The 16850-nt window shown below is 38.2% G+C and overlaps 1 protein-coding gene across 7 annotated transcripts in view; it reads right to left on the bottom strand.

The window, feature by feature from the left end:
* Nucleotides 1-16850, bottom strand: part of ARHGAP28 (Rho GTPase activating protein 28) — a 144549-nt gene that overhangs the window by 25769 nt on the left and 101930 nt on the right. For 6 of the 7 annotated variants that reach the window (XM_081149188.1, XM_081149192.1, XM_081149189.1 and 3 more), the window contains 5 exons: nucleotides 11215-11299; nucleotides 10372-10514; nucleotides 7801-7966; nucleotides 7604-7695; nucleotides 5213-5290 (listed from right to left, as the gene is read on the bottom strand). In XM_081149188.1, coding sequence (XP_081005314.1) covers nucleotides 5213-5290; nucleotides 7604-7695; nucleotides 7801-7966; nucleotides 10372-10514; nucleotides 11215-11299 — 564 coding nt within the window. The remainder of the gene's footprint in view (nucleotides 1-5212; nucleotides 5291-7603; nucleotides 7696-7800; nucleotides 7967-10371; nucleotides 10515-11214; nucleotides 11300-16850) is intronic. The other variant, XM_081149187.1, reaches the window with a different exon arrangement.

Below are 16850 nucleotides of genomic sequence, written 5' to 3'. Positions count from 1 at the left end.
TATGGCAAAGTTTTAAGCCAAGACATACACATGTCTTCCACATGTTTGCATGCTTGTCCAATTCTTCATAAGGTTTGGAACACTGTGTAAATACTTTAAAAAAAACAACCACTAAGGCTCCGTAAGTTCTACTTGGGTATAGATTTTACATTATCAATTCATGTGATTATCAGTGCCACCAATTCATGTTTCTTTAAGTCAAATTCACTTTCTATTGCTCCCTTGAACTACAGATTTTACTATTAATAGCAGATAGTTAAGTCAGTTCCCTGGCTGACCCTAACAGTTCTTAGAAAGGTAAGTTTGAAAACTCTCAATTTCTCTAAGGCTCCTACTTTATTCCTATGAGAAGCCTAATTCTTCAAGCCTGAAACATGCATAGCCAGAGTCAGTGGGTTTTTTTGGTGTTTTTTTAAAATATATCTTTATTGATTTCAGAGAGAGGAAAGAAGAGGGAGAGAGAGAGAGACAGAAACATCAATGATAAGAAAGTCATTGATTGAGCCCGCAACCCGGGCATGTGCCCTGACCAGGAATCGAACCCCGATCGCCTGGATCCTAGGTCGACGCTCAACTGCTGAGCCACGCCCGGCTGGGCCAGAGTCAGTTTTTACATCTGACTTTTTCCTCCCAAGGAGCAGCTCATTAACCACCCCAGAAATAAATGCTCTCATGGCTCCTAGTACATGCAAAACAGGGGTGCCCTGGCAGGACACATCTTTTATAGAGAGACAGACATGATTTCAAGCCACCCTTTGATGACATCAAAAGATTTTTCTTCTTGTCCTTGAGACGCTCTCAACATACAGCTAATCACTGACCCCTTTGTTGATAAATACACTTGGTAAAGCATTGAAGCATACGTATTTAACTCTTCCTGGAATAAAAGTCAGGGTAGACAGGGACCGAGACAAGGCAGGATATATGAGATCCGTCCTTTGCCTTTAGGCATCTTATAGTCCAGTGGGTACAACCCGTTCATGTAATCGTAATGCTAATTTAGGGTGTTAAATACTATAAGAAAGGTCATGTATCGAATGCTATGCAGTCATGAAAGAGAATCGAATTCTGCCAGAGCAAAGTCTTGAGGACTAGTGAGGAGCTTTCCAGAAGATGACATAGAAGGGTGCCCTGGACAGAGGAAACTGCTCAAACAGTAATACAAATGCAAGGAGGCCCAGGGGGCCTGGGGACCCCAATTAGTTCAGTGTTGATGGCGCATCATGGGCAAGGAGGAGAGTAAAGAGAAAGATGAGACTGAGGAGCAGCCCAGAGGTGACCTGACTTCATTTTGTAGGCGGTGAGGCAACATGGAACATTTCCAAGCGAGAGAAGGACATGGTGACATTTATCTTTTCTTATATCCAGATGCAAAAAGAAGGAAATCTTGCCATTAGCAATAACATGGATAGACCTTGAAGGCATTATGCTAAGTGAAATAAGTCAGACAGAGAAAGTCAATTACTAATTACTATATGACCTCACTTTTATTGTGGTATCAAAAAAAAAAAGCCCATGGATGTAGACTGGCAGTTGCCAAAGCCAGGATGGGGGTGGGGGGATGTAGGGTGGGAGCAATGGTGAAGTGGGTCAAAGGGTAAAAAGGAAAAAAATTTAAAAATCATTGATGAATTGAACATGAGACTCAGAGGGAAAGTAACGGTCCAAGACGACTCTGATCTCAGATTGCTAGCTGGAGTAATGGCAAGTGAGGTGTTAACAGGAAATACAGGAGGCAAAAATGCTTTTCATCCATAGCTGGTGCCTCCGCTACAAAGCAAAGGGGAAACGGTGTCGAAGTGGGCAGGAAGCACCAGGCAGGGCACAGTAATTCGAACTCATTTCCTACATACCTCTGCCAAAGGAAGCTACCTAAACCTCATGTGACCATCACTCTAAGCTGCCAGTGTTCCCTGTCACCTAAAAGCAGGGAACACTGACAGATTAGAATGATGGCTCCAGTGTCAAGAGTAGGCTCTATAACCAGGCTCTTTGGGTTTTTATCCCAATTCCACAACTGACTAGTTGTGCGGCCTGTGCCTCAAGTTTCTCACTGTTTAATAGGGATATTAAAGTGACCTCAAAGAGAGTAAATCGGATGATACAATGTAAAGCTCAGGGGGCAGGGCCTGCCACACAGTAACTGCTCAATAAATGTCAGCAGCCAGCTATGTGCTGTTCTCTTTGTTACAGCCTTTAGTGTTATTACCATGGGAAATGCATGTGCATGTGGTTGTGGATATTTGGGTAATAATATCACTTTGTCTTGTCTGATGGCCAGTGTGAAACAAAACTGGGAGAAAGAATGTCCTCTATTGGTTTCAAGCTGAGCCAACTGTGGAGCACAGGGGCAGAGCTGGTATTTCTCTGGTCATAAATGTGAAACCATATAAATCAGGTGTTGAGTTTACCTTGCCAAAGGCAGGTAGCATTTAAAGGTTGGAGAAGTCATGTTTTCTGCCCAGTGTTAATGAGAACACTACGCCAGGGTCAGAGCCATGTCCTTAAATCTCCTCTGGCAAATAGGCAGCCTGCTTCCATCCCTGAGGTAGTTTTATAACAACGCAAGTGACCTGCCTTCAGCTTCAAAAACCAATTCAGGAGGGGAAACCAGCAGACCAGTTCATTACAAAACATGCAGAGAAGCCTCAGAATAATTCCAGTGAGTCCAAAAAGAAAACCTCACGTGTCCAACAGCCTGCTTTCTTCCATAAAATATATTCCCCAGTGTTTGGCTCAAATTTCTGTCCTTTTGGGAAAAAATGTCATTGAAAACACCAAAGTATTAAACTGGTTCCAAATGATCTGAGGCCTTAAATACAGGAGGGGGCCCTGCTGCTGTGGGCCCCTGTGTGGCTAAAACCTGCAGCTCCCCTTCAGCACCCGTGCCTGTTGGTCTGACCAGGCCCTGAAAGCACAAGACTGGGCTGGACTGTTCCTGATACATTCAGGTTAGTGTCATCCACTTGGCACAATTAGAGGCTAATTATAATGAAGTGGGGTTTTTTTTTTGAAACAGTCTTTCCTCAAGCATATTCCAGAAAAAAAATAGTCTAACAGATAAAATTACAAAAAAAATAGTTTAAAGTTTGAACAAGGAGAGAAATAAAGACCCGTTTACTATATCAAGTTACAGTGCCTTTCTAACTGCAATGTTCCCGTTTTTGTTCACTGGCCCAGATTTTTTTCACATTGGCTTTCCTGGAGCTCAAACCATGAAAACATCTGGATTACATTTTTTGGACTAATAAGAGATGGAATAAGAAGGCTGAAACTACATAAAACTGATTAGGGGAGAGAAGGGACCTCTACCCAAATGTGATTCAGAGATGCATGTGCCTATAAGAACACTTTGAAGGAATTACTAGCCTATGATAAGCATTTTTCAGTCAAAGATTAGCCAAAGAAAAGTAACTTCTGCTATGATGTTAAAATTCATGCACCCAAGAAATGACCTGTAATGTTTTCTCTTTTCGATGACTTAAAAAGAGAACTTTAAATGCTATTCATTACGCTCCTCTCTCCCTCTGTCTGTCTGTATTCCTCATTCTCTCACACAAACAGACACAACACACACACAGGAGCCAGTAAGAATTTGTTCAAATAGAGCTTTCCAAGCATGAAGGGATGTTTTGAGGGATACAGTCTAATTCCCTTTTAGGAAATTTGCTTCTCTGGCTTCATTTTGATTCTCTGACTCTACAGATATAACCAAAGATTTAACCAAAACTAGTGACAGCCTTCATCCTCGGACTGAGGATACGTCTGCTCAGCAGTACATAACAACCACACCTATGAGAGCCTGAGACGAAAGCAGGTTCAACTTAGGAAGTATAAACCTTCAGGAGCCACTAGGGATTTTCCTGCCTTTCAAATGAACCTGTGGCGGTATTTAGTAATCTCTACTGCCAGGGAAGTCACAACTCCCCCAAATGCCCTCTTCTTTCTGCCACTGACAAAGTACAGTGCACTGCTCTGAGCTCCCTCCAAGAAAGAACTTGCCGATTATCCGACAAAGTCCAGGTAGCTGACTCCCCAGCTGCTCGGACTTTCTGATGGGCCTCAGCCCCTCCTCCACAGAAAGCCCTAGAATGACTAAGGGTGCTGTCGGGGCTGCTTCAGGGGACGGGGGGAGCTGTTAGGCCTGAACTGTGGGCTGAGGCTCAGCCTGCCTAATCCTACCTCCATCCCCTGATCTTACAGAAGTGCAATCCCCCAATAATCCTCTTCTACCTTCATCACAGCATCTGCCCTCTGGGGCTCCCAATAGACACCGCCTATTTATCCTCAGTTCCCACTCAGAAAAATATCTTGTCAGGTTTCTATATAAAAACTCGGAGACTTCTGATAGAAATAGAATTTCTCAAAACATGTACAAAAATGAATTAATGAAGAGATGCTTTTTCGCCTCAATACATTTCCTTTTAATAGTCCTAAACAGAACCAGGTTTACTTTTCCCTCTCCCCGAGACCTTTGTCTGGGGGATTCATCATTTCAAACTGCTCATGTTTCCATGTCTACCAGCCAGACAGTGATGGAGGGCAGGAGGAGATTCTTCATCCTGTATGCCCACCAGTAGATGAAGTGGTACACCTTCCTGGAAATTTATGAAAAAAGCTTTTCTTTTCTAATGATTCCTTAGTGAATGTAGAGTTTGCCACCATATAGAAGTAAGAAAGCAAAGTAGAAGGATTCACATTGCACGGGTGCTTTTATATGAAGAAACTAACATTACTTTCAGTGGAACTGGGCTTTAGAACTGCTGAGTGATTATTGTAGTGGTTATGGCCATTCCTACAAATTCTTATAAGGACTTTCATTAAAAGGAGAGCCAAAGAATATTTCTGAATATAAAGCAAGTGATAATGGAAATAGGACTTATATAATAATAGGCTTAATAAATTCAATGACTGAGAGGAACACAGCAAACTAAAGTGTTTACCCCCCAAAGCAGTGATGGGACATTTCAACTTTTCAAACTAAAGACAAGCAGCAGTGCTGATGGTGAACTGTTGGTGGTTTTTTATTGTTTTAATTTAAAAGGATACATGACTCAGGACCATGAACAACATCTCATCATAGGTGAGGAGGAAGACTAGGTAGGGCCAAGTGATAGCATCAAGACAACAAAGGACTCGATACCTGATGCTTGTGTGAACCGGGTCTAGCCAGCTTAGCCCTCTAACTAGGAAGAGAGAAGATGTTTGTTACCTTGACTTTGGCTGTACATCCTGAAAGTCGAAAAATTCCTTCAGATTCCAAACCCGATTCCTCCACCTTCTCAAAAAACTAGAAAGCAATGACACATTACAAAAATAAATACCTCCAGTATGATTGCAAACATCTGAAATAATATTATTGATGACAACTAATGACAAATTACCAAGTATACATACATGCCTGGTACTTGAATGCCTTAAGTGTTCACAACCACTCCATGAGGTCAACATTAGGCTCCAATTTGCAAACGAGGAAATGGAGGCTTAGAGCCGTTATATCACTTTCCCAAGATTAACGGTAAAAGTAATGGCACTGACTCTCTCAAGCTTGTGCTCTTGGCCACTAAAGTATGCTGTCACTTCACTATTTTGAGAACTGATTTACTACATCTCTTTCTGCAGATTGACCAAAAAGAAAAGATTCTAACTTCACTATCATTAGTTGCAACCACTCTGGCTAAGAAACTATCGGAAGTCTAGAAATATGACCAAGGGGGTAAAATTGTAAAGGGTTATAGCTCTCAGGATCTCTCATGGTGATGGTGATAGTGTTAAAATCATCATGATCATCATAACTACTAACATTGATTGTGTACTTTTTGTGTGTTAGATACTGTTCTCAGTACTTTGTATCTATCAACTCATTTAAATCCTCACAATAATCCTATGAGGAAGGTACCATTAGAATCCTCGTTCTACTGCTGAGGAGGCTGAGGCATGCTGAGGATAAGTACTTGCCAACTTCACACAAAAGCAGGATCTGGATCTCTTGCTATTTTTCCTTCAAGATGTGATAGTGCCTGGAGCTAAGGTAGTTCTTGCAGGTACGGAAGAAATAGATATTTGGAGGAAGAAACACATCCACAAGAAAAGACTCTCCCATAGGATTGGAAAGGTAATACCTCAAGCTGTCTTAAGTGAGGAACACTTGACATCAGTAGGAATAATAGCTGACATTTTTTGAGTTGCTAATACGATATAAATTGGGATTTAGTTTAAGTAGCACTTATTCTGCACCTTCCATTTGCTACGTCCTGTACTAGGTCTCTGCACTTACATAATAATATAAATTCATGTAGTGAATCTTCTCAGTCTTAGGTTTTTATGCATTTTCTTTAAACTCCATCCTGTACGCAGAGGACAAAGGGCATAATTCTAGTCCTAATTCAAGGAAGGAAAGAAAATCTTAGTCACCAGGACTTTGCCTTGGATATATACTGTGCTCCTTTTCGCATCTACCTCTTGCTAGTTGTGTGTTCCTGGGTAAATGATCTTACCCTACTATGCCTCGGTTGCCTCACCGGTAGAAGGGAGATGATAATGCCAGCTCCTTGGGCGGCGCAGAGCTGATGAGATGTGACAGGATGTGGAAGGCACTGGCGCAGCCCTGTGCAGGAGAGGCACCCTACAGATAGCCCCCTGTGCACACTGGCATGTCACCAGCATCCTCTGCCATCCTTCCTGCTCCCATTGGCAGCCGGATTTGAGGAGCAGCTCAACTTGAGGTACCAGTAGCAAAATTTAGAAAGATAGTGAGGAGATGGAGAATAACTACTGTGACTAATGTGAACATATGTTTCCTCAGTCAATATTTCCACATATCATTTAAAAACTCAAGTTAAAATTCAATAGGATTTGTTTAATGCTTGGAACTTTAATTGTGCCACTGGATGTCACTGTTAAATAAATGCTTACTTAGGTGAACTGGTGTAAATTATTGGGTATAAAAATACACGACTTAAAAGCAAATGTGCCATTCGCCAATGATAGAGAGATATTAGCATAATTCAAATAATATCACCTTTAAAACTTCCCAAACCAAAATTCTTCGTCTAACTGTATCGTATCTTCCTAGTCATACCTAAAAACTATCATAACAAGCTAATTTTTAGACTTCATTAAGCTTTGTTTGGAAAATTCACCTAAATGATTACAAATACACATTTTATAATACCCAACCTATGATATCTCAGGAAATACTTGTATGGTCAGTAAATAGATTGCTGATAATTACTAGTCCTTTTCATTCCAGACAGAATAATCAAATACACACAAACATATGCATATACACAAATAATATTTTTTTTAAATATTGGAAACAGATATAACCAAAGGAAACCATGTGACAGAGCATCTGTATCCACCTGATGCTTTATGGTCAGACAATGCAACAGGCTCCAAAAGTTCACAGCAAGGCAAACTGTGGGATGTCCAAGTACTTGTGGGATGGCATGGGGCTTCATGGAAGAAAGTGAAAATTACCAAGGGCCTGAGTCCTAACAGGGCTTGGCTTTAGTGTCTTTAAAACTAAAGGAAAATTCATTAGCAGGTTTATAAATAGCAAACACGAGACTCTATTAATTCCCATTTATATTCTACTCACTTTTTGTAACACAAAGGGCACTTTCACTCCAGGGTCCTTCTTTCGGTCATTGTCCAACAGGACCGTAAGTGGAACTCCAAAAATCCCATTGTCTTCATTGTAAAATAGTTGAGAAAGAAGAAAGAATCAGAAAAGCACTAATCTTATTCCAACGTGTCACACTGTTAAAATCAGAAGAAACCTGTCCTCTTAATTACCTCTTCCTTTTACTTTCTCCGTTTTGTTTCTCTTCAGTGGAATTCCAAAGGCATCAAAAAAGGCCGTCAATTCAATCAGAGAGAGGTGGCGGATTTTCTTCATGTCTTCAGCAGACAGATCTCCTGCTTCAGTTAAGCCAAATCTGGTTTTCTGCACAATAAATTTCTAAAATACATATTAAGGACATTTATTTTTTATGGCAAAAGAAAATTATTATACTTTCATCAAATGCTACCTGAACATTCTAAATCAATTTGCTATTTGCAAAATAAAAAATCTCTGAGGAGCAAGCGGCATCATAGAAAGATTATGAATATGGGTTTTAGAACATTTGCAGGTTACTACTACGCTGAATGTGAAGCACACCAGTGGTCTGCGCATAATGTAACATTACCATCACAACCGTAAAAACTGCTTTCTTCTAAGGATCATTCTATATCATCAACATTAAACATCCCAGGCATTGCATGAAATGTACACATCATGGGCACACATGAGACAGGCATGCACATCTAGGTACTCCCGGGAGAGCTTTCAAGATATTTTTTATTTTAAGGACCATCAGTCCTTAAATCAAGCATCATCTATTCTCTTCTGCAAAGTTTAAGAGACTAAGTAATTTCCAAATTGGAACTGATTGCACATGTTCGCTGAGACAGTAGTTCTACCTTAAAAATCAAATCTAGATGATTCCCAATTGTCTTAAAAGAGAAAAATACAGAGAATGTGCCAAGTAATCTATCAATTTGAAGACAATGATATATTCTCTATTTCCATACTAGAAAGCAAAATATACTAAAACAACAAAAAACCCTTCAATAATCCAGAAATACTGTGAAGACTATAAGACCTTTTAAAAGCAAGAGGTTGTTCTTATTAATATTTAAGTATTACTATAAGTATTATATGTAAGTAATAATAATAAAATATAGGTATTATATAATAGATATATAGTTAAGATATAGTTATATAATAAGTATAATACAGTAAAGTATTACATATGAATATATGTTAATATATAAGTATTACATATAAATATATATGTATTGTATGTAAGTACTATACACACACACACATAGCACATAACAAATACTTTGCTCTCAGAAAACCTGATATTGAAAAAAAAATATTAAAGTAGAAAAATACCATAGTTATTTGAATTACAAAGCTTTAAGTATGCACTGTCCGTAGGAGTTCCTTAAATTAAAGCTTCCTTGGGGTTTTAAAACCATCTACCAATTCATTCACTCATTCATTCACTCATTCTTTCATCAACAATTGTTTCTTAGTTATTTTATCTTTTTTCTTAAACCAAGGCCCCATATAACAATAACACTTAACAACAACAATATAAACAAGAAATGCAATCATTTATTGAGCAATTACTGCATGCTAAACCCCATGCAAAGTTCTTCATGAGAGAGAGGCTGTCCTGTAACCTGGGTGAGCCAAACCTCAGGAGAAGGCATACTCTTGGGGACTAGGGTCCAGCATCCTCCCTTGGACAGATCTCTCTAAAGATTCAGAGGGACTCCCCCAGGAACCAGAGTCCCACTGGATGCCCTCTCTTGCTCCAGAATGCCACTGTGCCCTTCAACATAGAGGCTGCTTAGGGACCAAGAGGGCTCTTGGAGTTAGACACACATAGGTTTAAATCCTGTTTCTGCCATCTACTAGCTATGGGTTACTTAGCTTCTTTGAGCCTCAGTTTCCTCATCTGAAAAATGGAACCAATCACAGGAATGATTACAGCTGAATACCTAATGCAGTGTCAGGCCCATAGAAGGCATGCAGAGAGTCTTACGTTCTTACCCTGCCTCCCTTCTTCCTCTCCATCACGGCGTGTTTGTCTGGAAATGGTCCAGGCCCCCTGGGGCAGAGTCTGCCTGTTTCTAGATGACTCATTCTTTTAGCTCTGACAGCACCTGAGCCCTGCTCACCATGCTGTCTGCCCTGATCAACACAGAATATTCAGGGATCCATATCATGAACTCTTCACCAATTCATTTATTGAGTAGCAAATAGATCAATGTAATACAGATTCTGTATTGGGCTTTCAGGACATAATATCCTAGGTATATATAATGAGGCTCTCAGGATAATGAAGTATGGAGCACTACTTGCTCATCCTTAATATTATAAATTCTTGAATTTGCTTTTGATTAATTTTAGTGTCTGTCCTATAAGCTCTCATTTCTTGTTGTTATGACTGTGAATTTCTGCAATACTTCCGATATGTGCTTCTAGAGGCACAAGTAGATATACAGTTAGAATCTGCATTAACCTATAAGTAAGGATATAAAGTACATAAAAACACATGATCCCGGTGGAAATCCTACTTCATCCATATGATAATACGCAAGCACACTCCCTTACAACTCTTCCTCAAGCCAGGGATGCCAGGAACAGCCAGGCAGGTCTCGCTGCACAGAAATGATGCCCCGAGTTTACGTAACACTGATGCCTGGCCTCTCCCCATCTCTGTGCAGTGAAATCTTTTTAAAATCCTAGTTGGAGCCATGGAGACGTCACAGGAAGCCAGTGGGATAATGATAAGAGGTTTTACGTACAGTAAAAACATAGTCTTCTTTCTTAAAATCTGACTTCTTGAATTTATTTCTTTTTGGAGCTTCTGTAACCATTTCAGAGTAAGATACTTCAAAGGACAGCTCTTCAGCTTCTGGCGGAATGTTCCTTTCCAGATAATCATCATCTAAGAAAAAAGGATCTAGAATATTTAATATGCCACTTAATCAATTAATACCATTTACTGTAAAATAAGCACAAACTATTTATGATTCAATCCATAAGCACGTTAGAATGTTTATGTCCAGAAAAAGACATCAGGCTCACCCAGAATGATATCAGTGAAACAGTAAGTAGTGTCATCAGACTTCCATATGTATAAATTTCTATACTGTTGTCTAAACAAATTTTCTATTTAATGTGATGTTTTCAATTTTAGATTTTTATGTCTCATGAAAGGCATTGAGGATAACTGGAGGAAAGCCTCAAAATGGGATACTTCTATATATTATTGTGATATTAAAATTCAGACCTCCTAGACCTAATGTGGCTGCCTGGGGAGGCACAATCAGAGTGGCTACTCTCGGCTTGTTTGCAACATTAAGCAGATGCAGACTATTTGTGAAAGGGGCCCCAAGCCAAAGACACTACCCAGTGAGTAGTTTCTAAACGATACAGCAGGAGCGAAGGAGGGAAACATTGGGCTTCTAGTAATTTTGTCCGGTGTGACAGAACGGCATTTTGCAGGTGGAAGGAGGCCATGCTGGAGAGAATCAGTATGGGAAGAGTAACTCATTCCCCTTTTAGAAATTCACTGCTGACTCTTGAGCACCAGCACAAAAGCGAGAAGACAGAGCTTAAGTTCGACAGGAGGCTGTGCCACTCACCACTCACTGAATTCTGAACGGGCTGCCCAGGGGCTGCCGACCCATTGGAATGAACTGGCACATCTGGAATAGTCTCAAGGATAGACTGTGAAACAAGGGAAGATAAACATGAAACATTTACCATAAATACAGTCTACCCTGCATTTCAGTCTGATTGATGTTCTGTAGTATAAAAGAATTAGCAGCAATTCTTGATTTCATAAAGCCTGTACCTAATTTCCTTTGTTTCTTCATTCAGTTCAGACCTGTACAGCCCACACAATTATCTCAAAAGAGAAGTAGGTCAAGGTTAAAATGAGCACGTCTTCTTAGCTCTTAAATATTTATTGCTCATATCTTTCCTAACATACAGAAATTCAATACTTGATGTCACATAGTTTGACAATCATAGTTTTTTAAAAATTGATTTTAGAGAGGAGGAGAGGGAGAGAAACACCTCCCACACACCCCGGACACCAGGGATATCGAACCGGCAATCTAGGTCTGTGCTGACTGGGAATCGAACCTGCCACCTTTTGGTGTACAGGATGCCCCTCCAACCAAGAGAGCCACACCTGCGAGGGCACAGTATTTGTTATTCTTGATGTACTTGGTTATACATTTTGTTCATAAACTCTAATCATGACATAGCCAGGTGGTTACTAAAAGGGATGCTAGAACCAGACTGCTTGAATTTTAATCTGGCTTTACCATTTACTGTGTGACTTCAAGCTAGTTACTAGAACTCTCTATTGCCTAGTCTCCTAATCTGTAAAATGAAGATGATAGCAGAACATATTTCAAAGAGTTATTATGAATTGTAAATGACTTATCCTATATAAAATCACATGAAACAATCTGGTAGATAGTACTATATAAGAGTTAGCTACTGTTAAATTAAAATATTAATTCCTTCACTATAAAATAGAGTGATAACAACTACCAAAAAACTAAGTGTGTTTTCTAGTTCAGTTTCCACTCTTAATAAATTTGCTCCTTTCTTCACTGAGATCTACCGGAGCATTGCACACCCCTGCAATACTGCCAGACTGGGGATCTCTTTGTCTAGCCCTGTGAAGCGAGTTACTGCTCAGGTTAGATGGGTACTAACAAAAAAATTACACACAAATCCTGCTGTTTCTATCCATATAAATTTTAATGTAGGAGTTATCTGTGAATATATGCAAGGGTAAAAATCTTACGTTTATTTAGCAATAACAACCCCTGCTTCATGAAAGGTGCTTTGCTGTGCCACAAATTACACAAGAGTCTCACACTCTGAGCCTGTGCTTTATTCCTATTTTAATTCAAAGGTGATGACACACTTACTGAGTAAACAGCATGTGAATAGATGGCTAATTATTAAAATGTAGATGCCTTATTAGGTAACTGGTAGAAGGCTAAAAAGACAAAAGAGGCCTAATGTCATACAGTTACATTGTCAGTCAGATTATTGGCGGCTCTAAAAACCAGCACTACAGATGAAAGGTTACGCACACACTAAAATCCTTAAAAAGACCTCAACTACTTTTCAGAGGTTTCCTTAAGTTTTCCAAAGAAGAAATGTTGTATCAAAGTTTGAAATAACTGGGACAGAATGCTCTTAAAAATGGAAAGACATTTATATAGGGCTTAAAGTTGATGGTTAGGGTCCTTTAACGCACTAAATGCTCATTTCTTAATCTGTAAAGTGGAGAAGCTAGCCTATTGTGCTGAATGAGTGACTGTTCTTTGCAAATTATTCTGGGACTTTCTTGGGGGAAGCAGAAGTTTAAATTGTGACCCTTGCTCTTGACTATTTATAATGAGGAGAATGAAGTAACACTGATGGAACATTATTAAAAGAGAGTCAATCCACTGTTAAGAGGGAATTTCTATAATCCAACTGTTTATTGGAGAGTACTGGAGAGAAAGGCTTGGCCCAGAAGGTTTTACTGGAGAGGCTGAGCTTGTGCAGGACACAGGAAAGATGAAAAGAGCTTACAAAGGCAGAGGGGACAGTAGCATTCAGGCCAGACATGGGGGTGTAAATTCCAGGTAGGGAGCATGGAAAGACTAGTTTGCCAGGAGTTGAGGTGAGATGTTAAAAAATATGAGAGATACGTTAGTCAAGAGGGTCTGTTCAAATTCTGGAAAGCTCTGAAAGCCAGGTAGAGGAGTTGAGACTTAGAGCCATAAGGGTTAAAACAAGAACAAAATAAAAGAAAATGTCTGTGTGAAAGCAGGCGGAATACATGGTGAAAATGAAAAAGGAAGAGAGCCTGCCAATAAATGGACCCTGAGTTTTGAAGTAGATTGAGCGAAAAGGCTAGGTGCTAGGTATTCAGTTTTAAAACATCTATTCACCCATTAAACAGCAGTATAATTTTAAAAATGTACTAGTGATTTTAATCTATTTAAAGCATACATGCCACTTCCATTTAAAACAGACTCCTCTGGCCTGTCTGTAACAGATCCTACTGTTTCCCTATGTGCCCATCCACAAGTTTCACACTGGGGCTTCAAATGGTAAAGAAAGGCAACATTTCCAGCCACCACGGCGTGAGCTGCCCAAATCATACAGCAGTGGGGCTGGAGAGTAGAGTAGGGGGATTTCTAGTTTAAATTCCAAATTATAGAAGGGGTTCTATAATGCTTGAGTTCTCTTAAAACTACACTTTGACTGTCTTGATATTTCCTTCACATTAAAGAAACACCAGGCCAAACATCTTTCATGTTCATTACTTACAGGAGAAATTCACTGACTCGAGAGGTTTCTGACCTTCCTGGCGGGCTGCCTGGTTTTTATCTCACGGTGTGAGTCTCTGTACTGTAACTCTGCGTGAAACTCTACGTGCTAAAGCAGCCTGTGCTTGAGTCCATACAGAGAACAAGGTTCCCCATCTTCTCCTTCTGCACCTGAGATCAGAACTGATCAACCCACATCTGCAACCACTGTGCCAAATTCCTCAGAGATGAACTTAAATAAGCCACATTCTCTGAAAAATATGCAATCAATTTAGAAATAAAAATAGAGTAACAATTACATAATCTATCCAATTATGAATTCATAAAGAAATTTCAATGACATACTGGATTAAAAATTAAATCACATCTGAAATTATAAACTAAATGTTAAAGACAATGAGAACATTAAATTCCAAAATCCATGAGAATAGCCAACGTACTCAAGAGATTAATTCTAATGCAAATAGGAAAGATTATAAATAAATGAAATATGTTTATAACCTAAGAGACTAGACAAAATTATCTAAGGGGAGTCAAGAATGGATGAAAACATTAATTTAATACAGTAGAAAAAATTAGGCTTCATTAATTAAAGGTAGTGACTTCTTAAAAAATTGGTGATATAAGTAACTATTTACAGTTCTGATTGAAATAAACAAACATAACTTTTAAGAACAAAAAAAGAGTAATAGCTACCTTCACAGAAAATTTAAAAATTATACACCTAAATAAATGTGTGGCTTTATTTGTGTATATATAACAACATATTTGGAAACTACATGAATTGGATGTTTTTCTAGAACAAATATCTATTACCAAAATTCATACAACTTGGGATTAAAAGGACTAGAACCCCTAAACCATACCCACTTAAAAATTAACCAAAACATTATGCCTACAATGATGCCAGGCTTTGGATGTTTCATAAACAAATTACAATACAAATTTATATCTAATAGATTTTACAGGTCATTTACACCAAAGTTTAATAAATGGCACCAAATACTGGAAAAGATTTGAAGTTCTCAACCTATTTGTATCAAGACTAGCATAGCTCTGGTAACAAAAAGAAATTCTGCGCGCACACACACACACACACACACACAAACACTAACCCCACTTATTAGACTAGTGGTTCAAAATGCTAAAATAGAAGCAAATCTTATTCTGTAGTGTAATAAAAGAATAATATAACACACAAGTAGGGTTTATCTAAGCAAAGAAATTATAGTTCAGCATTAGGAAAACATATCACTGTAATTTCCTGAAGTAATTGCTTAAATGAGAAAACTATTATATTCATTTTAATAGATGATGAATAATCATTTGATAAAATTCAACCTCCATTCCTAATAAAAGCAAGAACCTGGAAGAAATATTCTAGTTAATGATGAAACTTAGAAGAATTCACGAGAAAATTTATACTTATCTAAAGATCTCCATAATTATTATTCAATGTTATAAGTAATCGTGGTCAATAAGACAAGGAAAGTATATAAGATAAATTGGGTAAATAAAATTTTCAGTATTTCAGATGTGATGTGCACAAATTATAAAATCAAATGAAAAAATTTTAGAAAAAAATATTTCAGAAAGGAAGCTGTAAGATATTTTTGTAAAAAACCAAAACAATTACTTTCCTTATGTATCTGCAAAACCAAATTAGTAGATATAAAAACCCTACCATTTAAAATATGAAATAAAACTATTAAGTTCCTAGTAATTAAACAGTGAAAAGATGTGTGAGAAAAATATGTAAAAAATAAAACTGTGAAGTTTTTTGAAAGACAGATGAAAAGACACAATCATTGTTTCTCAACAAGAAAACTCAATATTTTAAGATGTGAATTCTTTCCCTGGCATTAATTTTTAAATTCAATAAAATTCCCAGTGGAGTCCTAACAAAGTATCTTTTTAATGGGTAGTAACAGTCTTATTCTAAATTCATCTGAAAGAAAATATTTCTAAGAAGAGCAAAGAAAATTTTTATGCAGAATACTGAGGGTGAACTTATAACAGATTTTAAAAACAAACTATAAAGTCACAGTAATTAAAATAAGCCAGGTGTTCATAGAGAGTTCATGTATCATAAAGGTTCATTTCAAATGTGTAGAAAAAAATGAAAGATTGAAAAAAATATTGGTCAAGCCAAGGTTACCCCTTTGGAAAAGATAAAGTTAGGTTACCTACTTTATACCATTCCACAATATAAATGCCAATGTGCAAGCTATCAGGAGTCTCTGTAGTTTTGGAGATGACAGTAAAATGTCCCTGGGAACTTACCTAGGCAGGTGAGATTCACCTTTATAGATGTCATGGCCAGGACCCCCGAATCCATTTCACTGAATTACGGGAAATCCCACCAGCTAAAAAGACTGTACCCTGTAGCTCCCATAACCAAGAAGCAGGGGAAGCAAAATGTATTTACCTCTTGGTAAGATGTTCTAGAATGATTTTCAATATAGGTGATTAAGAGTTAAGTTGGCATCTGTGGGCCATTCTAGCAAATAACCAATTGTTTAACATTTCTAAGTAAAGATATTCTGAGTAACAAACCAAAGTCAGTCATGTTGGAGACTGGTGCCAATGAGATTTTATTTTAGATTTTTTTGCTGAAACTTTGATTTATCTCATTATCAGCATTCAGTTTTCAGAAAACAAAATGAAAATAAACCCAAAATCTGAGTAATTCACTTACCCCAGGAAACTCTTATCTATAATTCCCATAAAAAAATCACTTCTTTCTCTTGCACTCTCAATTTTCAAAAATCCTATTTGTAGAAAATATGTGCTCAGTAAGGACTTGTTGAATGAATGAATGACCGCATGACTGACTGAATCAAGCAACCAGTGATACGGAGAAGCTAACAGAAAAGGGTACAGAAATGAAAAAACATGACGAGCACAGGTCTCGTTAGAAGTAAAACTGT

Source organism: Miniopterus schreibersii (genome assembly GCF_964146895.1).
Source record: "Miniopterus schreibersii genome assembly, chromosome: 10".
NCBI lineage: Eukaryota > Metazoa > Chordata > Mammalia > Chiroptera > Miniopteridae > Miniopterus > Miniopterus schreibersii.
The sequence above is the reverse complement of the archived record's forward strand: the minus strand, read 5'-3'. Positions and strand labels throughout refer to the sequence as shown.